This window comes from Protopterus annectens, chromosome 16.part0 (assembly GCF_019279795.1).
Source record: "Protopterus annectens isolate FY-2018-M chromosome 16.part0, PAN1.0, whole genome shotgun sequence".
Classification (NCBI taxonomy): domain Eukaryota; kingdom Metazoa; phylum Chordata; order Ceratodontiformes; family Protopteridae; genus Protopterus; species Protopterus annectens.
Window position 1 is genome coordinate 396,496,584 of NC_056750.1, and position 24,597 is coordinate 396,521,180.

The 24,597-nt window shown below is 37.9% G+C and overlaps 1 protein-coding gene across 3 annotated transcripts in view; it reads right to left on the bottom strand.

The window, feature by feature from the left end:
* The window catches only part of ADGRD2 (adhesion G protein-coupled receptor D2), a 1,709,855-nt gene that overhangs the window by 319,022 nt on the left and 1,366,236 nt on the right, over positions 1 to 24,597 (bottom strand). For all 3 annotated transcript variants that reach the window (XM_044058541.1, XM_044058538.1, XM_044058539.1), the window contains exon 24: positions 12,017 to 12,075. In XM_044058541.1, the coding sequence (XP_043914476.1) occupies positions 12,017 to 12,075 (59 nt within the window). The remainder of the gene's footprint in view (positions 1 to 12,016; positions 12,076 to 24,597) is intronic.

Below are 24,597 nucleotides of genomic sequence, written 5' to 3' on the forward strand. Positions count from 1 at the left end.
ATACCCCTCTTAACTATACATACTAACTCTGTAGTCATTGGGCCTTGGAGACAGAGTGGTGAATCAAAGTACTACAACCTTGGACATAGCATCTAACTCCCCAAATTAATTATAATATGCTTACAATTCCAAACACTCAAATAACATGTTCATGAGGGCAATACGTGGTCAAATTCAACACTGGTAAAAATTGTTCATTTTAAAGTGAGCAAGATATCTGCAAGGTTTGGAATCTTAAAACCTATTAAAAGTGATAAAGATGCTCCATTCAACAGTTATTTGATGAGGTTTGTGCAGATTTATAGATATACCACAAACAGCCAACTTCCATCTGGATGTAAGTACATTAAATTGTGGAGAGGTTTAAGTATAATATTAATAAAGCTGTCAGGATACCACCCATTAAATAGTAGCCATGGAAACACAAGGTTTTTGTAGTCATGAGCTAGATTTGCTATAATGTTACGTGACTGCATACAATATGTAAAGCTAGAAGTGGGTGTTATTAAGGGAATTATAGTAATTTTTCTCAGGGTTACAAAATGTTTGCTTTTTCATTAAAATTAATTGGATATTGGACATTTTGCAAAGGAAAATAATGTTCATAATAAATGCAAAGTGAAAACACATCTGCCAGTAATTGCATGAAAGTATAAAAAAAAATCATAAAAGAGAGCACTATAGATTAGTGGAGAATTCATAAAATATACCTTCTAAGAATCTAATCAACTCTTATTCTGACAAAAAAGTATATCCAGAGTAGCAAATGACAGAAAATGGGAACACTATGTGATGGTGGCCAGACTAACCTTCCATTACTATGTATCCAGTTTGTAAAGACTCTGATGTACCGAAACTAGTGTGGAACAAAGAAGGAGTATTGCCCAGGGTACAAACTGCCCCAGACTGTTTGCTGTGGGTGCAGACTATCAGAGGACACATTGAGCACTGCTGTAGATTTGCTGATCTGACACACAGAATGTGCTGGCCATTTTCAGCAGCCAAGATTGATATTAGTGACACTCAAATTAACTTATGTAGTAACTTAACTGTAGCAGAGCTTGTATAAGCACCTTGCTTGGTCCAGTGGAACACCCTTTTTTTCTTGCTCCTCAACTCTGGACTGAGGTAGATCCTAATCTGAGTACTGCCCAAGTGCCATGACTTTGGCACTCAGAGAAGGGTTAAAAAGAAGACCTCTCTACATTTTCCCCTAACAATGTGTGTGCTTTAACTTCAGCACAAAACAGCTTTAACTTCCCTGCCCCCCGGAGAGGTGGTTACTGACTGAACTGTGTGTTTATTAGGGTCATTTCCTAGGGGTCATTTCTCTTCATTTGTCCCTTGGTTTAAGAGAGGGGTTTGTTTAAGCAATTGGCCATTTGGGTCATTTTGGGTCATTTCCTGCTTCTCCAAAGCCCACGCTTAGCCGTAATATTAGTTGAGTTGCCACTGTGCACACTAGGGGCAACACGCGTTAAGTTATTCCAACAATTCTAAAAAAACTATAAAACCTTCCCACTCTTCAAAATTTCTAAACTAACTACCCTACTACTACTCAACTAATCTAATCAATTAATAAATCTAACTTATTATCTCTCTATCCACTTCATCTGTCTCCTTTTGTAATTTGTAAACTACGCACTGTATTACCTTGACCTTGACTTTTGATACGATGTCACAAGATAAACCCCCAAAAATTTCCCCCAAAAGGCAACCCCCATTTCGTTATTTTTTTTTTTTTTTATTTTTAAAAGTTTTCAATGAGGGGTCAGTCGTGTCCTCCCCTCTCCTGCAGAACCTGAACTCCAATCAGCTGGTTATGCATGGTGATCATGTACACAGACAACCTCCTCCCAACACAGACAACCCCTCTCCAAACAAAACACAAATACATGCTGATGCATAGATGCAACCATATGCTGGAGCTGGAGGCTGAGAGGCTATACATATACTAGACTAGTCAGGAGTGAGAATATTACCACACACACACACTCACCCTATCATCACAACCTCATACATAACCATTAGGCTCACATAAACACACAAATACATACTTGAGGCTCTGATCAAAATTCAACAAAAACAGCCGAGGCCTCAGAAGCCACCACCCAAAACAACCACACACACACCACACAAACACACAACACCTGCAATACATAGACCAGTCAGTCACACACGCAGTCAGTCACAGCCCTACCAATCACACACCACCACACACACACGTCCCTACCTACAGACTGAGTCAGACACACTGACGCCCCGCCACCAGACTGAGTAGGGAGAAAGGCATAGCTCTGCCTGTCAGAATCCCAAATCCGCAACATAACGCAAAGGCACATCAGTCACAAACAAGAAACGTACAAGAGACGACCACGCTCACCTCATGAAAGAGAGACGTACGAGCCCACATGGAGATGACTCTGAGTATGAGCCTGACCTGAGGCTAGATTATGGACTGATGCCAGAACAGGACTGAGCCACCACCCTACACCATCACAATGAGATGCCACAATAATGACTAAGATGATCCAAAGGATACAGCTTGGGTCTGTCAGGGATGACATCAAACTGGGATCAAAGGGGATCCAGTGTCTGACACCGTCTGGACTGATTCCTGACAAGCCACGCTGCCTCGAGGGACACAGCTTGCACCTGTCACCCTGGATTCCGGATATTGCAAAGGCTCAGAACAAAACCTGAAAGTAGGCAGAGGCCAAGGCCAAAAGTTAAACCTACCACCCAAAAAAGGAAAAAGGAAAAAATTAAGTAATGCTGGAACATAAATGTTGGGTAATCTTCAAATGCACGCACTGCATCTGAGAGCAGTATGGAGAGAACACTGGGCTTCACCTGTGACAGAAACCTGTTCAAGGCTCCTGAGAGCAACCAAGCGAAATAGGTTTTACCTCATATCATGCATGCTGCCAAAATCTGGAAGATGATAAGAATAAAGGGGGTATCCAGAGACATCAAGGACACATACCACCCAAGACTGTCTGCAACACACAACGACACCAGTACCCCCAAGGTGCAGAACACCACATGTGAAATTGCCAAATTCACAGACTGCTCACACCATCATGCCACTCCCCCTCAGCACCTCTGTAACTAAACTGGAGGGGATAAATGTCTATAAACACTAGATCAAAGCACCACCTAACACCCTAGAATAGAGACTCACAACTAAACAATGCCCCTAATAACTACTGTCAAACCACCCCAGCCCCAAGAACAAAAGCCCTAACCATCCCTACCCACCAACACCAAAAGATGTAATAACAAACTGTCACCAATCACACAATAGGAGGATGCACAAACCCCAATGTGGTGAGACGAGATCCCAACCTACCTGATCAACCCACTGTAGCCCCCCTGTGGAGGTGAGATCACTCTACACTTAATTCAACTAGTGGTCCCCACCTGACCCCAAAGAAAGCCCACTTCTTCAGACAAGTAGGCTGAAGCACTAACAAACTTTCTCTAAGAACACTCCAGAAGCAATGGAACAGGCAACTTACAGCAAAAAAGAGTACTAACTCCTGCCTTTGCTGCCCCCAGGCAATAAGGAGCAAACAGTCTGGGATCCCCAGCCAATAAAAATCCCAAGCTACCAAAGACCCAGCCATAGCCAAAGCCTACAACAAAAAAGAGGAAGCACACAAGATAGAGCAAAACTTCAAAGTAAAAAAAACTTAAAGCCAACTACAAGATAAAACACTAAATTTAAAAGGTAAGACACCCTTGCAAAATTTAGGTAAAAAACTAAGAGCTCTAAGAAAAACTCCAAGATCTCAAAAGAGACTCCTAGAGAAACCAGGGAGGAAACCCAAAGACATGGCAACAGGCTATAGTTGCTGATGAAAAGGAAACTGATCCCCAAAATTGTAGATATAACAATATCTAGTGGAAATAAGATCCCAGATTACTCTCCCCTCCAGACTCCTCTGATAACATGGCTAAAAGTTTCCCAAACCCATCCACTCCACAAATGGTGATGGGTCTCTCGTGCACCAAAACACAGCATCAATGGGACCTGATGGAAACTCCACAGACACAGCATCCACAACTCAATGGTGTCTAAAATGGTGCCCACAGGAGGGCTGGCAACAAAGTTGGTACCTCAGGACAGGTACCAGGGAGTGGCCTGCTTACCTCTGGTGCCACAACTTGAAACGTGGCGCATCGCAACACCATGGAGGAACAAACCGAATGACCCATACTGCAAGACCACAAGGAATTTGCCTGCATTGGCTTATTAACTTGCATATGCAAAGTCATAGGCAGATGAATGGGATTGCTTAGTTTTGCTTTGTAAAGATTTGCAGACAGGTCCATACAGATGTTGACTTTTGACAAAGGCAGCCTACATACAAACAGAATCTAAAGGCACACAATACTACTCAGATCTCAAAACAGCCTGGTACAATTCCTGTGTCCAAAAACCCACAGCATCAAATGCCTACCCCAAACTTGTCAAAATTCTCAAAACAAACTCCCACAGAAAAAGCCTGGAAACAACAACCTGGCGCAGGACTGCCGGCGTGCCATCTGATCAGGTGGCGCCCTGTCCACAGTGCAAGCTGGCTCACACAGTCCTAAGTCTGAGCTGTTTGGCCAGGACTCCAGACAAAGCAAACACTTCAGGTTAAACCATGCCAAAGTTTAAAAGCTGACAAGCACACATAGTGAAAAGAGCAAACATTACAGAACGGATAGACCTCAGAGCCACGGGCAAAAAGTGAAGAAGCAAAAAATGAGAAGCAATAAACTTCTGCATAAAATACCCTTAACGGAAAAATGTAGTAAAAACCAATGCCCCAACCCAGAAAGAAAAAGTTAGTTAGCATACAGAACAGGTTGATGGTAGGTAGCACACTGGCTAAGGTTAGGGGGTCTGTAGTCCTAGTCATACAGAGTTCAAGTCAGGATCAGCTAGTTATTCTTGATAGTGTATCAGGGAGGTCACATCCTCTGTTACTCATCACCCATCAAGCCAATCTACATAGCCTACCTCATCTCAAGGGATGTATTATCATCCTCACTGCAGCACTTGCCAGATTCAAAACCCATCACAAAATCTACTCCTGGTTCTGTGCCGCCACCTATTTCCCCAAAAAGCCGATCGCTCAGGAAAGCAGCTGAGAGGCCACTTGCCCCTACTGTCAAGCCAACTCTGTTCAGAACTCTGAACTAGCTCTGTTTGATAAACAAACTCCTTTAAGAGGTGATGATCAGAGCAGCTCATGAGCCTATGATTGCCCACATTACAAGGCCCTGCTGAAAAAGACATAGATCCATCACACCCAATCAGGACTATGCTGGAACACGGCCACAAGGGCTGGGGACAGAGACATGCTGGGGAGGTTTATCAGAAATCTGACCAAGGGATGAGAGAATGTGACATACCAGGATTATTCACCCTGGTCATGTAGAAAGAGGCAGAGCAATGGATGGACTCACTCAAGATATTCCCCAGGAGGCCCTCAGTAGTCACTGATTCGAGAAGTGGCACAGCAAAATAATGAGCTCGTTCAAATAAAAGGTATGTGGGCTATAAGGACAAAATATAAATAACCTAATAGGCTGCAGGTTGAAGGTGTAAGGTAATGCAGGTCATTTTTCACAGTAGAGTAGTTAACATTTAAATAAACTTATGAATAGGGCAATTTTCCTTAATTGTAAAAACAGTGATGACACATACAGTGCAAATCTCTTGCTAAGTCCTGATCTTATTTGCAGACGGAAACCCTAGAAGAAGCAATCTTCTTATGTGGACACGTGGTAACAAAATTATATTGTTTTTATGCTATTTAGGCAGCTGTATAGTTTCCTTGCTGTTGTTCAGTAATAACTCTTACATTTTATTTAATATTTTCATGTGTTATGACTATTCAAAATAACAGTATAAACTGAAAGGAAGTCAACATGTTTCTTAACTGAAAGAGTTAACAGCAAATTCAGGAAAAAGTATAACTTTAGAGAAATCCCTTTAACTCATATGAATTGAGTATGCTAGATTGGGCTACTCTAGCCTAATAAACAGAAATAAGAATTCATACATATAGTATTATTTATTATTTATAAAAATATCCATGCAACTTTGGTATGGGTACAATATCAAATCTATGATTCTTTCATAAGCATGGGCGAAACTCCAGTGATTTAAAGATACTGAAAATAGATTTCTGTGGCATGAAACATATCCCTGATTCAATATATACCTGGTAAGAAATTAAGTAAAACATGTACTATTACAACATTGCTCATCATACTGGACCTTAATAAAGTAGAAAAATACTGAAGATATAATTAAGAGCCTTTTAAATGACATTGTGAGAGTTTCTCAAGTTATAAAACAAATATAAATGGAAACTAATAAATAGTTCAGGAGAATCTTCTTTCAGGAGTTTTAATCAATATCACCTGATACCCACAGTATGATGTTGTCCTGTTCAATTCTCAGCTAGAGCGTCTGCTGTTTGGAGACATGCGTGAATGGGCGTACCTTCGTTGAAGGCTGTTGAAGAGCTGGCAACTCGGCACGTAAAAATTTACTGCCAATCATTAGCGGAACGGAGTTCCGGTGTGGCGACCCCTAACCAGGAAAAGCCGAAAGACACAACAACAACCTGATACCCAGGCAACCAACTACAGCATTCTAGTTGAAGACATACATCTCCGTCCAGGATTGCTATAAGGCAAATTCACTAACTAATTACTCAGTTAACTGCATCAAACACTGACTAATCAGAGATGTCTTTTGGTAATGAAAAGAACAACAAAACTGAATATTGCAGAGCTAGAACATTTCATAGAAACTTGTACAAAAATGTATAAACACCAAGCTGCAAACTTAATACAAAAGGATTTGATATTACCTATTCCAAATAGCTGAAGACTGTTAAGGTAGCTCTGAAATTTCAGGACTTGCAAGAATGCCGAATCCCAAAATGTGGAGACCGAATGACTGCAAATCTGAACTTACTTATATCAAGCCTGAGATTGTCAATTCTTTTTGTTTTTTTCAAGGTATGACAATCTCAGATTTGGGGTATATAAGCTTGGGGGCATGTGGGTGACTTACCCCATATGCTGAAGTATAGATAGGCTTGCCCTCTTCCAAAAAAAAAAATACCAACAAGCATTAAAGAGAAGAGCATTTTTCAAGGCTTGCAAAGTATAAAATTTCAAAACGAAATATGCTTCCTTTTAAACTTCACCAAGCCAAGTTCTCACAAAACATGACAAAAAACTGTACATTATCTTTGTGAATGATCAGAAATATCACACCCTAAAATGTGCAGAATTTCCCATTAATCTAAATACTCTCATAATGGGGGAATCCAGTTACCCCCCTTGTAATCAGAAGACGTAAGCCACTCATGGCAATCATGTCCAATGATTTCTTGGCCCAATAAGTGCAAACCTACTGGAACAAATAGTCACAGTGTAACTGCTGTGAATCCTAGTATTCTAGATTGTATCCTAAGAAATGCAACCTCTTTTGTACCACAGTTATTTTATCTACATTACAATCAATTTGATCACAAAGCAGTGATCTTCTCTGTCAAAACCACAATCACCTTATTAGCAAATACTCCTGAGTTTAGGAATCTTTAAAATGACAGAAAACTTCTTAAAATTCTAAAACAAGCATTCAAAATTCCATTGGATTACCTCTGCCCCATGCAACCCACAGCTGCCATCTATAGCTCACAGTTTTATTCAAATTTACTAAGATGTATAGACTTACCATTATCTAACAGGAACAAAATATAACTAGAAATTTAAATATAAACTACCAACGTAAACAAACGTTGCAATAAGACAAAAAAGATTATAAAATACCAGCAACAAATTTCAATTAGCCTAGCTAAACGACTCATCAAGAGTATCAGTAAAGAGCTAAAATTACCATTATGGAGGTCAAACTCAAACTGAAAACTGTAGCAGTTACCAAAAGTAATATAGCAATAACCCACGCCTGGGTGTGGGTAATGCGGGATTTACCCACAACCGTGGATAAATCCCGCATTACCCACACCCAGAAGTGGGTTATTGCTATTATACTATGACATTATTTAAGAAAAGAAATAATTACTTTTCTGAAATAATGGCATTGAATTATGCCTCTTTGCTGCCCTTCCACAGCTGTCTGATATCTGCGGCAGTTCTGATGTACTGCGTATGCCTACACAGTACATCAGAGCTGTGGCCAAAAGCAACAGAGAGAGCAAGATCTCTGTTGCTTTTTACTGTTTCGCAATGTTAAATGCGTTTAACATAGCGAGGCAGCTTTAAAATAAGCAACTGAGATCTCCGTTGCTTATTTTAAAGTTGTCTCGCTATGTTAAACCCATTTCACATAGCGAGACAGGTTAAAAAAAAAAGCAACGAAGAAAGCAAGATCTCCATTGCTTTTTACACACTGTGTCGCTATGTTAAAGGAGTTTAACATAGCGAGATAGCTTTAAAAAAAGCAACGGAGATCTCCGTTGCTTTTTTTAAACCTGTGTCGCTATGTTAAACTCTTTTAACATAGCGAGACAGTGTTTTAAAAGAGACTTATACTAATGGAAAAAGTCCGGGTGACTGGACCTTTTTCCATTAGTATAAGTCGATTTACAATGTGCACGCTGGCCAATCAGCGTGCACATTTTGGAATATTAATGGGGGTCATGGTATAATCACAAATAATTCCCTATGTCAGGAAACTAAGCCAAAACACCCAACAACACTTTGAGCTAATCCATAATATGAATATCCACTCCCAACATAAAATATATTGCCAACATACTAGAAGATAAATTTGGTGCTAATTTACACCAGCAACAGTCACAGAAATTCATAAGCCCCTAAGTCCTAGTCTCTTTCAGGGATTACCATGAATCAACATATAACCCCCACATCCTCCAAAGTCAAAATACCATGTTCATGGATGCCTGGTCACTGGTGTCAAATTTGCCCTATCAGAGCATCTCTAACATGTTCAACCTAACCTCTCCACTAAGTATACTTCTGAAGTACAGATAAAGGCCATTGCACTGCTCTTACACAGTGACCTGCTTACACCCCAGTAACTAAATACATATCAAGTCTAACAATTTTAATTTGCAAAGACATAGAACACATCATGTTCGAAGTTGTAAATGTAGATACCATCACCTAGCATTTACACAACTAAATCTAGTACATATAATAATATACAACCCTTCTTCCTGTCCAGCTGTCAGTAACATCCTCCTCCACTGTATTCCAAATCAACCCCTTGCGCAATAGATAAACAACTAACTGAAATTCATAAAGCAAAGAAATCTATAGGGCACAACTCACAATTCCAGCTGTGGCCCAACAGTGGAACTCCATCTCAGTCAGCTGTGGCCCAATAGTGGAACTCCATCTCAGTCTCTATCAGGTTATTACTTATCATTCATTCTTTTAAACCTTTATTGAAATAGCTCCTTTCCACTCTTGGATCTGTTCCTGCTCCACACCAAAAAAACTCTTTTTTCCACACATCTTCATATATTTATGCTGACTTCCTTATTTAATCTGTATCACACCAGTATTTCTGATTCTCTTATGGACCTGTACTGGCCTACAACTCTCTACTACTACTTCACCATACTATGGTTTACACACTCAGTTCAATATATCCTCTCTTGTGTGACAATGTAGAGGAAAACATTTACCTTCTACCACCAAAACTACCATTTTTTTTCTTTTTTCATACTCATTTTAATTTATCTTGTATATTTTTCCTTTTCTTTCATACTTATCTCATACAAAATTATCTTGTATATTTTCTGTACATTTGTTTGACATTTACATTCTTCTTTTACCATTGTCCACATTTTGTGACAGATACTGATTATTGTAATTTGTATTCTGTGGATCTTTTCTCCCTGGGTCTCCGCTGAAAATGGGTTCTTGCCCAGTAGGACTTTACCAATAAACATATGTCAATAAAAACAATAAATAGATATTGAAAATGTTATTGCTCTAGATCCTAACCAGGTCAGCTCAACCAATGGTAGGTTGTGCATACTCAACCTAGTAAACTTCTTTGAAAGAGTCATGAAAGCTATGAATGGTGGCCATGCAGTTCACACATCACACCGCAATCTCTGACACAGTTTGTCATCCTTTTAATGTCAACAAATGTTATGACTTAAACATAAACCCTTATACTATGTTTGGTTGAGCTACCTCAAAAATTAAAATGGTAACTAGTTGTATCCTTTTGGGAGCTGTACTGGTACCACTTCTATTCATTATCTACAGCTCTAATCTTCAAGTCAATAACCCAAACCTATAGCTTACAATTTGCTGATGATTGCAGGGTAAGTAGTGGTGTTCACTCAACTTCTATTAATACTTCACTGCAGCTTATTGTATACCTTGCAATTAAAATGTATAAAGAAAACATCCTTAAACTTGATGCTAAAAAATGTATTACTACATTTGGAAAACACAGCTGTTCCATGACGTAAAGAAAATATAGCACCCCTCTTCAGACTAATTTATTCATCAACGTTCGTGATCGCTTCACTAACAGTTCCTTTTCCCTTTTCTTTGACCAACGTGCTGCAGTAGTGTTCAGAAAATCGTTCTGTCAGTCCTAATATCTAACGGTAGCTCATCTAGATATCTAATGGTAGCTCATCTAGATCAAAATATGTTATTATCCTTCTCTATGCATCCCTAAATCAGACAAGTTATCGACTCTACAATGACACCTTTGGCACATATTAATGTAAACACATTGAACAACTTAAAAGACCCTAGACATTTCTTACTAAAATGATTACTGGTGTGATGACCCTTAGATAACAAAACAGTCTTAATCTATTACTATACAATGAGTTTTACAGATTACTTTTTATGTTGTAATACTCTGATGTACAGCTTTTAATTAGTCTTGGAGGTACACAATCACATTATTAGAACACAGTGCCTACTGTATTACAGTAATAATAACATCTGTCCAGAGTTTAAACTATTACATTTATTCCAAACTTTGTTTTGTTCAACATACAGTTACAGGTAGACTACCCTTCAGAGGGGTACTTGCTCTTCTCCCAGTCCCATTAAGATCGGACTTCAAAATTAATGCACTAAACACATTGTAAGAGTTCCAAACACAAGTTCTCAGTTTCACAAAATATTTCAGGTTTCAATGTATCAAAGAATGTATACGTAAAACAATAGGTCTCCTTGTGGGAGAAGACCACAGATTTGGGGATGTCGACAATGAAGAAGAATAGAGGAATGCAGAAGTTCTCAAAAATTATTAATTCATTTTCCTTCTCTGTTATTGCTACTATGTGTCACCCATAATGAAGCAATGTAATAATTCAATGAATTATCATAGAATCTTAAACAAGTCTTTTTATTATATAACATGGAATAACATAATTTTCTTTTTTCAAAATAAAAATAATGATCCTTCTAGCTTTTTAATAATGATTGTCTGCCATCATTATATTTCATTGAGTCATCCTCTAACTTACCCAACAAAACATTGACAAAAATGCAGTATCAGTTTTTGAAATAACTAAAAAGTCTAAATGTGAGGAGTAAAACTCTTACTGTTTTTTAATCAGCAAAAATAAAGCTTTAAAGGGTTCCACTACAAGAATAATAAATTGAAAATTTCATTTTCATTACATAGAGATGTAATTTCAGTAATAAGATAACAATAATTTCACACACACACACACACACATACACACTGTACGTGAGACACACATTGCCACCTGATCAGACGCACAGACACACACACACACACACACACACACACACACACACACACACACACACACACACACACACACACACACACACTCTCTCAAAAACAACTATTGGAAGATATGTTAATTTTTCAAGCCGAGTTAAATACCAGTCCCTACCCAAACCTTGGCACTCCAGAAAAGTAAGTCACAAGGAGTTATGAATTCTATCCTGACCGTATGCATTAAAGAAGGAAACACAAAAGCATTCATATACTTACTGATTTTTCTGTAGTCAGGTTTCTTGAAAAACTTACGGGGGTTTCTGGACCAAATTCTCCTGAAATTAAGTTATGACATGTCATTCAAAAATATGCTTCCTACATGGTACATTCATGCTAAGGACAAAGTAAATGAAATGTGTTTATTGAGAATTAAGAATTCATGCAAACTGCTCTACAGTTTATTACAGAAACTGGACACCACATGAAATAAAGAAAACTGTACTGTATATATTATATTTTTCTGTTGTTGTTTATTAACTTGGTATATGAGTTGGGACCTGTCCAAGCATCTTTTAAAGCCATGAGCACAATATTTTTTCTCAATTATTGACCATTAAATGTAACTATGTAAATGCCTTCTATTTCCTGAATATCAATAAATGGCTACCAACTCATTCTCTTTTTAAAATAAGGGCTACTTCTGCCTATTTTTTTTTTTTTTAGAACACCACACTCCTTCCAGTATGGGTTAAGACTTATGACTAGCTCATTAACAAACTGACATCCATGAATTAGGCAATAAAAAAACTTTAGAAAAACATTCCTGGGGCATACAGGATACAAGCCTCCATACCGATAAGAAAGGGCGTTTGCTGCTCTGTACAACTTCACTAAATATGACTCTGACGTCACATTATGGCAAAGGTAATTTGCAAATGTGTGGTGTGGTATACAGATGAAATAGTCACTAATCTTACAAATGGTTATCTTCACTTTAACGCTCCTCAACTATATTCTCTTAAAATATGCTTTCTTTGTCACATGTCTATATCTTTCTTCTGCAGCCAAAAGATATCTAGATTAAACTGTTTTATCCACCATAAATGGGTTCAACCTCGTTTTTTACTGTCTCTTTAAAATCTCACAAGTAGTAGCCTTCCAGAAATTCCCCTGATTATCACTAGAATGATTTAAACTACACTGACCTTTGATTCAAACCAAACCAATATTTTGTTACTTATTTTCCTATAAAGGTACATGGTTTCTTTATATCATAACAGTTTCAAACTGTAATGTTACCATGTCCACATACAATGACTTGGAAAACAGGAAAGAAAAATAAAAGAAAAACAATACGAACAAGCAACTATGCCCACATTAGATTGTTCTTCAGACCATGTTTAAAAAACATCCTCATTATGACTTATTGTAGGTCTTGATCCAATCACCAAAAAGGTAGACTGCTTCTAAATCCTCTCTAGTTGTCAGCCCAACAGTTTATGAAAAATATGAAGAATAATTACCAGGTGCGTTTTCAACACTCACTGAAAACCAGGATCAGAAACACTCACAAGAACAATAGGAATATGATGTATTCATTGACTGACATTTGTTTACTGGGAAAGTCTAACCTGGCAAAGATCCATTTTCAGTGGAGGCCTGAAGAGAAGATCTCCAACAAAAATAACTATGGATAGTAAGGAAACAGAACAAAGTACAAGCTTTTAAGACATGCTGCAATTTTGCACACTATAAAGAATATATACATTGAAGTTATAGAACACATCAATACCCTTGAGGAGGCACCAGTGCTAGTTACTAGCAATAAGGAATGCTTTAACAATTTTGGATTATTTGAGTGATGCAGATTATACATCTAAATTGAAGCATAAGTTGTCTCTAGAAATGGACTGATACAGTCAACAAAATCATTGATATGGTAGAAAAAGTAGCCACCTCGTTGTGTGATCCTTGGCTCTATATGACTGTCAATGTTGAACTGACCCCCTGGCCCCATATGTAAAACAGAGAAGGGTTATGGATGGATGGATGGAAGGAAGGAAAAAGTTAAAGAAGGAATGAGAAGTATATAGACAAAAAATGTGCTAAGCATCCAGCCTTCTGTAGACTAACCCAGGTAAATGGGTATGCAATCTTAGCCTAACATCACTATACAAAACAGCACACAATCAAGTCCATGGAAATGGGATAGTTTGCTATTCCACATGGATTTACCTTTAGTTCCAATAATCTTTATCAGGCAGCCACACATCTGTTCAAACACCAAAGGCAGTCCCTTCCAAAATCAGCCCTCTGCAAGATTCCAGAATTAACCTGCATTTAATTGCAGAAGTGACCAGCCTTTTGTAACACTCAAGATCAAGTGACTGTATGCATTATCATAACAACACATTAGGAACATAGTACTTCCAAAACTTTTAGCTGCTCTTCTCTCCAAATAATTGAACACAGGTTGTTCTTCATTTAAGTCAAAGTTGAAAAGGGATTACACTACAGAAAGAGACAACAAGGTGTCTATTCTTCCCTTTTAAATCTCTAAATTTCCCATTTCCCTTCTATGCTTACTTTCCACGTATTCTTTTTCAGCCTGGTCTATGTCCTTGTGAAAGTCTCCTGCTGCTGGTAGTCAATTCTATGGGTCCACCACCTTTTCTTAAAAAATACTTTCACAGATCCATGGAGTAGGCTGTCTGCATGATATGCTATTTTTTCTCCTTCCTTTCCCATCAGTCTTTCCTGTTTAGAATGACTTCTTCATACATCCCAGATGTGATTGTTTGAACAATATCATATCCTACTTATCTCTTCCATGTTTCAAGTCAGCTGTAGCTTGCCATGACTCATATTCATTGAGTCCATGTCAAATATTTTTCTGGTAGTTTTCCTCTGAAAATCTTTCAGCACCCAGATGTCCTTTTCCTTATATAATTCTATGCACAACATACTCAAGTTGTGGTCAAAACCAAGGCCTGCAGAGGGAAGCATTAACTCTGTTTCTGAAATCTGTCACCCTAAGATTAACTCTAGGGTTTTGTTTTCTGCTTTGTTGTTGTTGCTGTCCTCTTGTTCTGAATCTAGCACTCCAAGTCAAGTGTGATCAATACCCCCTAGAGCATCTTCCCATTGTGTTGCCATCAGTTCTATTTCCCCTAGCGGATACTTTACATCAGGGCTGGTGTGGCCCAGTTGTGGCACTTTGAATATATACCCATGAAACTTCAAGTCACATTTCTGCCCACGTCCTTCACAGTGATCTTTGCGCCATCATTAAAGAGGTTGATTTATTTCCCTACTCCAACAGGCATATCCAACTCAAATTTTGTGATATACCATGTACGCAGGACTCCCCCATACTGCTCCATGTGGCTCCACCCTGGTGTATTAAGGACATGAAAGCCATTAGGCTCAGTAGCCATTACAGCCAATTACATCTTGACAGAAAGCCAGCTACTGGTCTTTCATCTTTTTTTTCCTACATTCACAAGGGAAAAGCAAGTGTGGAGATCTAACAAAAGACATTATCTGTTCTTTTAAGTTAAAAAGAGAAAAGTCACACACTCCAAAGCCACGAGAACAACATTCTAACCATAGATGAACAAGAGAGAAGAAAAAAGTAAACATTTATTACGTTTAATTTTTTTCATTTAGACTATAATTATGCATGGTATCACACTCTATCATTCATTTCCCTAATGTCAGACACACTATATTGCACCAACATCCTCTGTGTCCCACCTCTGAAACATACAAGAATCAGGTTTATCACTCGTGCTCCTTCCCTCACCCCTCCTCCACAAATTCTCCTGTCAGACTACTGTGTGTGACAGAATCAAAGCCCTGATGAATTCCAGGCAGGACATGACAAGTAATATTCCTCACTCAAGTACTTCTGAACAAAATATTCCAAATGATGACCTTCCCATTACTTACAAGCAATATACAGCCTTAGTGAGGTCATTTTTTGCGTTTAAGGACTGCTGCTCCATTCTCCTATTCCCTTCTACAGTACCAAGCTAATAGCAAACTACCCGAATGCTCTCTTTTTCTTAAGCTTCTCTGCATTTAAAGCTGTGTCGTTAGTGGTCTCACAACCAGACCCTGTAAAAAAGCACAATGGCAAAAAAAGGTGGTATCACTTCAGACATTAATGCAGTTTTTCTCTCTCTGTAACATCCGTGTAAATGTACCCCACATACAGAGTTAGACAGTTACAGAAGACGAAAAGGAGATAGATCTGGTTAAGCACAGGCTAAACTACTGTATTGCATCTATAGGTTCATAGGTTCATAGATTAGTACTAAGCTAACTGCCCTTGTGAGCCATTTTAAGCCTAGCCAATTATCCCTTGTGAGACTCAAACCCTGGACCTTGTGTTTGTAAGGCAAACACCTTAACCATTAGGCCACCCTCCCAACCCTTTGCTCCAATCCTTTGTGCCTCTTCCTCAAAAGCCCACAACTTATCTTGCTTCTCAGCAGTAATCAGATTTTTATGTTATCCTTCAACAGGTTTAGGAGAAGCATGACATGTCATAAACAGGAGAATGGGAACAGCAGGAATCAGTTTCACACGTACTTATGAAAGATAAAATCCAAACATTTAATATAGTGTGAGCACTTCCATAATGATCCACATTACTTCATCAGACACAAGTAACAAAAACATTAAAATCAAGCTTTAAGTATAACATGCATAAATCAGTACACCAATCACAATCAGCAAAAATCCCTCCAAAAACTATCATTAATTAAAAGTACTTCAAAACTTAAAGGGATATGAAGTAAAATTCATGGACACAATCATTTAGCCCTGATCCACGGTGTGCCCCTAATTGTAAAATCCATTGCGGTTCTGCATTTTCAGTTGTATTTACAAGGTCTCCCATCCTGATATTCTCTGTCTGAACATGCAGAACCTAAAATAAAAAGTATGTATGCTCCCTGTTGAGAGGGTGTGTTTAGCTAAAGCACTATAATTATGCCCCTTCCTTGTACAATAAATATGGTCTCTAATTCTTTCCCTAAGGCACGCGATTTGTCTTCCCCATATGAAATTTGAAACAGGCAACACAATGGGCCACATATACAACATTACTGGTGTTACAATCTGCCCTAACCTTAATTGCCATAAATGGTTAGCCTAAAAATCAAGATTCATCTACAAATTCAGAGAACATACAAGTTCCACATTTGTGGGTACCTGCTTCTAAGAGATTGTGTCCCCCCGTTAGCCTGTTTTGAAAGGTAGAGAAGTAAAATGACTGTCCATGAATTTTACTTCATATCCCTTTAAGTTTTGAAGTACTTTTAATTAATGATAGTTTTTGGAGGGACTTTTGCTGATTGTGATTGGTGTATTGATTTATGCATGTTATACTTCAAGCTTGATTTTAATGTTTTTTTACTTGTGTCTAATGAAGTAATGTGGATCATTATGGAAGCGCTCACACTATATTAAATATTTGAATTTTATCAGTGCCTGTTTGCCTTCTGTTATTCTTGCTTTTTGTAGAGTTACCCTCAGTTCTTTGGGGACTGTCATTTGTGGCTAGTTATGAAAGATGTTTACTGAAGGGTGTGTTCAAAGCGAACTCCACAGTTAACAGGTTACTGTCTGGTTTCTATACGCTTTGGATGGTTAACGAAGAATAAAATATCCACAAACTCATTCATAGATCACTGTCCTGGCAACAGAGCTTCAATTCCACTCACCACTCTAACAAGCTGCTACTACTGCTCTAAGACATAGTTACTCCATTAAAACTCACTAAGGTACTACACCGGAGTCTTACTCTAAGTGCTAAAAATTAGGAAACACAGCCTCATGCATGGTTATGCTCCTTGTTTTTACCATAGCCTTACTGATTAACTGATAAATAGCTGCAATGAAGCACGTTCTGATTACAGAGCCAAATGTACCACTTAAAGAACTGTAGTGGAAATGAAATATACTGTCAGATAACTGCATCACTCATATTACTTTATGCCCTATACCTGCATCACTCATATTACTTTATGCCCTATACCTGCATCACTCATATTACTTTATGCCCTATACCTGCATCACTCATATTACTTTATGCCCTATACCTGCATCACGCATATTACTTTATGCCCTATACCTGCATCACTCATATTACTTTATGCCTTATACCTGCATCACTCATATTAGTTTATGCCCTATACCTGCATCACTCATATTACTTTATGCCTTATACCTGCATCACTCATATTACTTTATGCCCTATACCTGCATCGTTCATATTACTTTATGCCCTATACCTGCATCACTCATATTACTTTATGCCCTATACCTGCATCACTCATATTACTTTATGCCCTATACCTGCATCACTCATATTACTTTATGCCCTATACCTGCATCACGCATATTACTTTATGCCCTATACCTGCATCACTCATATTACTTTATGCCTTATACCTGCATCACTCATATTACTTTATGCCCTATACCTGCATCACTCATATTACTTTATGCCCTATACCTGCATCACGCATATTACTTTATGCCCTATACCTGCATCACTCATATTACTTTATGCCCTATACCTGCATCACTCATATTACTTTATGCCCTATACCTGCATCACTCATATTACTTTATGTCCTATACCTGCATCACTCATATTACTTTATGCCCTATACCTGCATCACTCATATTACTTTATGCCCTATACCTGCATCGTTCATATTACTTTATGTCCTTTACCTACATTGCTCATATTACTTTATGTCCTATACCTGTATTGCTCATATTACTTTATGTCCTATACATGTATTGCTCATATTACTTTATGTCCTATACCTGTATTGCTCATATTACTTTATGTCCTATACATGTATTGCTCATATTACTTTATGTCCTATAACTGCATCACTCATATTACTTTATGCCCTATACCTGCATCACTCATATTACTTTATGCCCTATACCTGCATCACTCATATTACTTTATGTCTTATACTTGCATCACTCATATTACTTTATGTCCTATACTTGCATCACTCATATTACTTTATGCCCTATACCTGCATCACTCATATTACTTTATGCCCTATACCTGCGTCACTCATATTACTTTATGCCCTATACCTGCATCGTTCATATTACTTTATGTCCTTTACCTACATTGCTCATATTACTTTATGTCCTATACCTGTATTGCTCATATTATTTTATGTCCTATACCTGGCTCATATTCCTTTATGTCCTATACCTGCATTGCTCATATTCCTTTATGTCCTATACCTGCATTGCTAATATTCCATTAGTACATCAAATTTAAGTTCTTCTCGAATGTGATATGTGCTGATCTTCAGATGCTTAAACTGTTGCAATAGTTAGTCTGCCAAATTTTAGCAGCATAAAAGGCACTGGAGATGAGAAAGAAATTCACAGAGAAAATGGAAGCAGAAAATAGATCCCAAGTGGTAAGATGCAGAATGATTTGTGGAAGGAGCCATCTTGGTAATATTTTGTTCTAGTCAATCAAAAATGTTATTGTCCACTAAATGAAACAATAAGAATTTGGAGATAATAGCTCTAAAATAAACTACGGAGAAAGGATGATAAGAGCTTAAACTTCCCTTTCATATGTAAGTGATTTAAGAGTGAATGTAATTAATTTGGAGCCACAAGATATTTGTGTGAGGAGAATTATAAAAATGGCATTTTGGTTTCAAAGTCTACCAGAATCTGAACCAGACAGAGAAGTTGAAAGTACAAAAAAAATCTACTCTCTTGTTCAAACTGACATTCCGAATTTGGCAATGTCACTTTTATGAAATGTCAGAAATCATCACCTCGACTTTCACATTCAAACAAATTCAGAATGTCAGGAGGTGACGTCAGACCCTCGGGAAGTTGTGCTGAAGCTACTGTATGAATTGTACATTTACACCACAAGTTTTTACAGTTTTACAGTTTTGCATGGGGGGCAAGTCCCCCTGCAACCCCACACCCCCTGCAAATTATATATTTTAACTCCAAGATTGCACTACAGTGAGAAAAAGGGTAAATTTTCCAATCTCCACTGTGGTGTGATCTGTTATCAGAACGTTGAATGCACATTAGCGAAGCTACACTATCATTCACTAATGTACATTACAGAAACTGGAAAAGACAAAGTCGACCGTCCCAGTTTCACTTATTTGCCATTCCACATTTTGATAGTAAACCCACAGAGCCACATTTTCTAGGGCAGTGTCAAACAAGGTTGACAAGATTTAACAATTACATGACTGCACTGAACATTACAAATCAAATTAAATGAAAGGCATTACTAAAGCATGCCAGGGGAGAGTTTACATAATATGTGAGTCAAAGTAGATGCCACTGAATATATAAATAGTAGTGTAAGAAAAGCTGACAAAAAAACTTCCAGGCCAAAAAAAAAAAACATACAATTCAACATACATGAATTGAGAAGTGCAGTTCAGGATAGCCAAGACACAAAACAAATGTACTACATAAGAATGAAAGGTCTGGAGAAAATGTGTAATTTCAGTGACTTAGATGTTGAGAAAAGGAGAAAAAAATACAAAATGCATTTAAACTGTCAGCATAAAAAAATCAGGAACAAAGTATTAGCTGAGACAGATATAACCCTTTCTAACTTTCTGGATTACACTTGATCAACAGAAATATAAAGGAAAAGCTTAAAAAATGAAAGACATTAAAACAAAAGTGTTAGAAAGATATGAAATAGCATAACCACAAGACAAGATAAAATATTTCAAACAGAGACTATTGTATCAAACCAAATAAGAATAGAGACTTCAGACTTGCACAGAATATAAGGAGTGATGCTTATAAATACAGTGAATGATGTTATGTATGCATACAGGAGACTGCCAGTGAATATACAGAATGAGTGCATTTTTTTTAATAAGCATGACTGTTTTTGAAAAGGTATGCATGACCAAATGCAAAGATTACTTGACTGACAAAAAATCATGAAAAAGGGCAGAAAAGCATTACACAATATAACGAGACAGTCTCAAACAGTTTACATAAGAAAGGTACAGTATATCATAGAAGATGAGTCAGATGCAACAGATAGCACAAAATATGACAAGTTTTCCTTTCGTATGTACTCGTGCTAGACTAAAGGTAACTGTAACCTTACCACTAGCAATCACTTCCTGATGACTTTACATGTCCAGATGGAATATAAGGTCTAAGAAACTGTTTGAGATAAGCCAGACCAAGGTCAAGCAGGCAGAATCATAACAAAGGCATAGCAAGAAGGGCGTCAGATCCGGGGACAAGCACTTAAGAGGCATGATTAGCACTACTCTGGTGTAAGGGCCAATCCTGAGTTGTTGCTGAAGTTGTGCTGCTTGCAGCAGCGATAGCAATTAGGCAGTTGAAACTGTACTAAGGAATTTTATTAAACTATAGCAAGGAGTTTCTTGCAACAGTTCATACAAAAAAGGCATATTTTTCATTTGTTTTATTTATTCTTCAGCTTGACTTCACTACTTTTTTAGTTCCTTTTAGTCAGAACTCTGGTTTGCCAAACAAATTATTACCCAGGGTGCCTGACAGCCTAGCTATGGCATGACATGACACATCTGAGGAGTGCTAGTCAACAGCTTGGGTGCTCAGATCTCTACCCACTGCAGCTGAGTCAGATTGTCATCTGAAAGGTCAAGATAGACATAATTTCAGTAGCCAAGGCAAGGCAACATAACTCCAGGGCATGAACTGTTGTCCAAAGTCCACTGGTGGATGTAACATTTCTTTCCAAGCTATTTTTTCAGCTGAAAATATGATGTGTTGATTATGGGCAACTCCTAGTCCTTCAGTGACAGCTACCAAGAATTATGCCTGCATCATAAATGTGAAGCACAGGGTCCAGCTGACCCCTTCAATAAATAATTAATAAAGAGGGGAGATGAACATTAGATTGGCAAACAGTGACATTTACCATCATAGCTACAGTTTTAACAAGGCTGAATTTTAAAAGATTATGATTTATCCACTCAAGAAGTGAATTCAAGCACTCATCTAAAGCTGAAAGGTACAGTATATTCTCCAGAATGGAGAGGTATAGCCGAGTATTATGACCATAGGCCTGCAACAAACGCATCTCCCAACAACCACCTCTAACATGTACTCAGTACACAACTGGGATTGGGAGGGTGGCCTAATGGTTAAGGTGTTTGCCTTACAAACACAAGGTACAGGGTTTGAATCTCACAGGCGATAATTGGCTAGGCTTAAAATGGCTCACAAGGGCAGTTAGCCTAGTACTAACCTATGAATCTATGAACATGGGGGCCAAAACAGAAACATGAATTATGCTGCAGTTTACATAGGATGAGCATGATGAAAGCAAATTAAATACACACACTTGCTATGACCTGAGAGATAAGAAATAGTACTTGATAACCTGCAGTGCACTCTCAAGAACCCGATAATAGGACCAAGATAAAATCTGATGTTGAGCTCTTACCATCAGGGAGTCGGCAACTATTGGTCTGGTATATTTACCTATAAATTCAGACGGACATGAATCTAATGTTATTTGATATTATATATGAATTTAACTGCACACAGACCACCATCCTGATCACCCCTCAAAAAAATGGATGGCTCAGTGCTCGCTAATACTTTTAAGGCTTTTATCCAAAAATATTTTCTTGAGGACTGGGGTAATGAAAGTTTCTTTTAATAAAGAAGGGGGAAATCCTGAGTCTTCAATGGGCAGTGAAGACTGTGGAGTAAACTGAACCTAGTAAACTTAACACTTATTAAAAGCTTCACAGAGCCAGGATTGCACAGCTGGTCAAAAGTATATCTGAAATTCCATCATAAGCTTAATCAGCAAACTCAAACTCCACTCATTTATTTATTTATTTATTTTATTTTGCAGTTTGATAACTGGGTAGGTAGGCTAGTTAAGTGACCTTTTTCAGGTGAAAGAGTACAAAAACAACAACAATAACTAAAAAGCAATTAAACAATATTTTAGCAAATGCAGATCAGAAATCAATTATATTTGAAATAACATTTGATAGTACAATAATTAAGACTGCACAACTTGAATAAGAATTAAAATTGTACAATTTTAATAAACAATATGGATTTAAATATACTCGAGATTTCTATTTACAAAATATACAAGCAGAATGTTTACTTAATGAGGGAGTACAGGCTGACAAAACTGCATAAGAATTTATTGAGTGTCTGTAAAGCAGGCACACTTACATTCTTTCTGCAGGTGCTGCTTGAGATGTTTATTGAATGTTTCCAGAATTAGTGTTTTTCCTTTAACGTCTGTAGGTGGCTGACTTCATAAGACGGGTCTTACCTTCGAGAGGGCCTTTTTTCTTATTGTAAGTTTAAATCTAGCTCTGACCAAAAAGAGAGTGGTTTCTTGGCTGCTTCTAAGAGAATAGTTTTGTTCTCTTATTCACGGTACTTTTTGACAGCAAGAGGTTCTCCCGTTCGATTCTCGGCTGGAGCCTCTTCTGCATGGAGTCTGCATGTCCTCCCCGCAGTTGAGTGGCATTTGAAAGACATGCATAGAATGGGCGTGCCTTAGTTGAAGGTTGGGCATCGAGTTGGCACCTTGGCACCCGTAAAAATCTACTGCCAATCATTAGCGGACCGGAGCTCCGCTGTGGCAACCCCTAACCGTGTAAAGCCGAAAGAAGAACAACAACATTCATGGTACTCTGAAGAGGAGGGCAGTAGCCAAGATTAAGAATTTTAAATAGAAACAGGCATAGGGGATAAAGGGCTCAGTTAGTAATAGAAAGTCAGTGTGTCCTTTCATATAACTTACAATGGTGGCAGTTTACATCTGCAAAAAGAGCAAATCTAAACATTTTGTTTACAGCTATTTACATTTTGTGTGCAAGTCCTCAGTGAGGGATAGTAACTGGCAGTGCATATCTAACATTGGGAATCAGGACATTTATTGGATAAGACCATACATGATATATGTGTGAAAATGTGTGGAATCCAGTAATAGCTTTCTTTGCTTTAAAACTTTGGTGGCATGTTGCCTTTGTGAAATATGAGATTGAGAGAGGGCTGAAGCATTTTACCAAGATATTTTTGTTGCTTGACATTAGGTATAGGGCCAAATTCCAAAAGAGTTGCTTTCAGTGTAAGTCTGTTCTGATTCCAAAAGACTTGCCGTTAGTGTGAGTGACTTACTTTGGTGTAAGGCCTATCTATAAACAGGCTTACAGAGGGAGGCAGATTCCAACACACCTGCTCTCAGTGAAAGTGGTCACTTGCATTGAGAACAAATCTTTTGGAGTCAGACCCACAGTGTTTCCTTGAAGGTCTGTTAAGACCATGTGGGCTAGTGTTACTAGTTTCTTTGTGGTAGAGAAGGGTATTGCATTTGTCCTAGTACTGTTAATTTGGAGATTATTATTTTGGAGCCAGTTGCAATAATCATAGAACTGAGACAGTGACGTTTGTTGTATTATTTGGTAGAATTTGTGGGATCATCTGCATATACAATTATTTTATGGTTAGGTAAATCAAACATGATGTCATTAATAAAAGAAAGAATAATAGTGGTCTTATGTCCAACAACCATGAGAAACTGCAGTATTTAGGGTTTCTATTTCAGATAGTGTATTATTAATTCAGATTTGAAATTATCCATCCTATAAGTAGTTTTTAAACCACAGTTTAGTCTTTTCCCAAAAGTCGTTTTTATTGTTTTTCAAGTGTCAGAATGTGGTTCACTGTTGTAAAGACAGGTCTCATGTCTTCAAGATACTGGCAGCAATGGCACCATCATTAATATTACTATAAATAGTAGCTGTAGTTGATAGTGAAGCAGT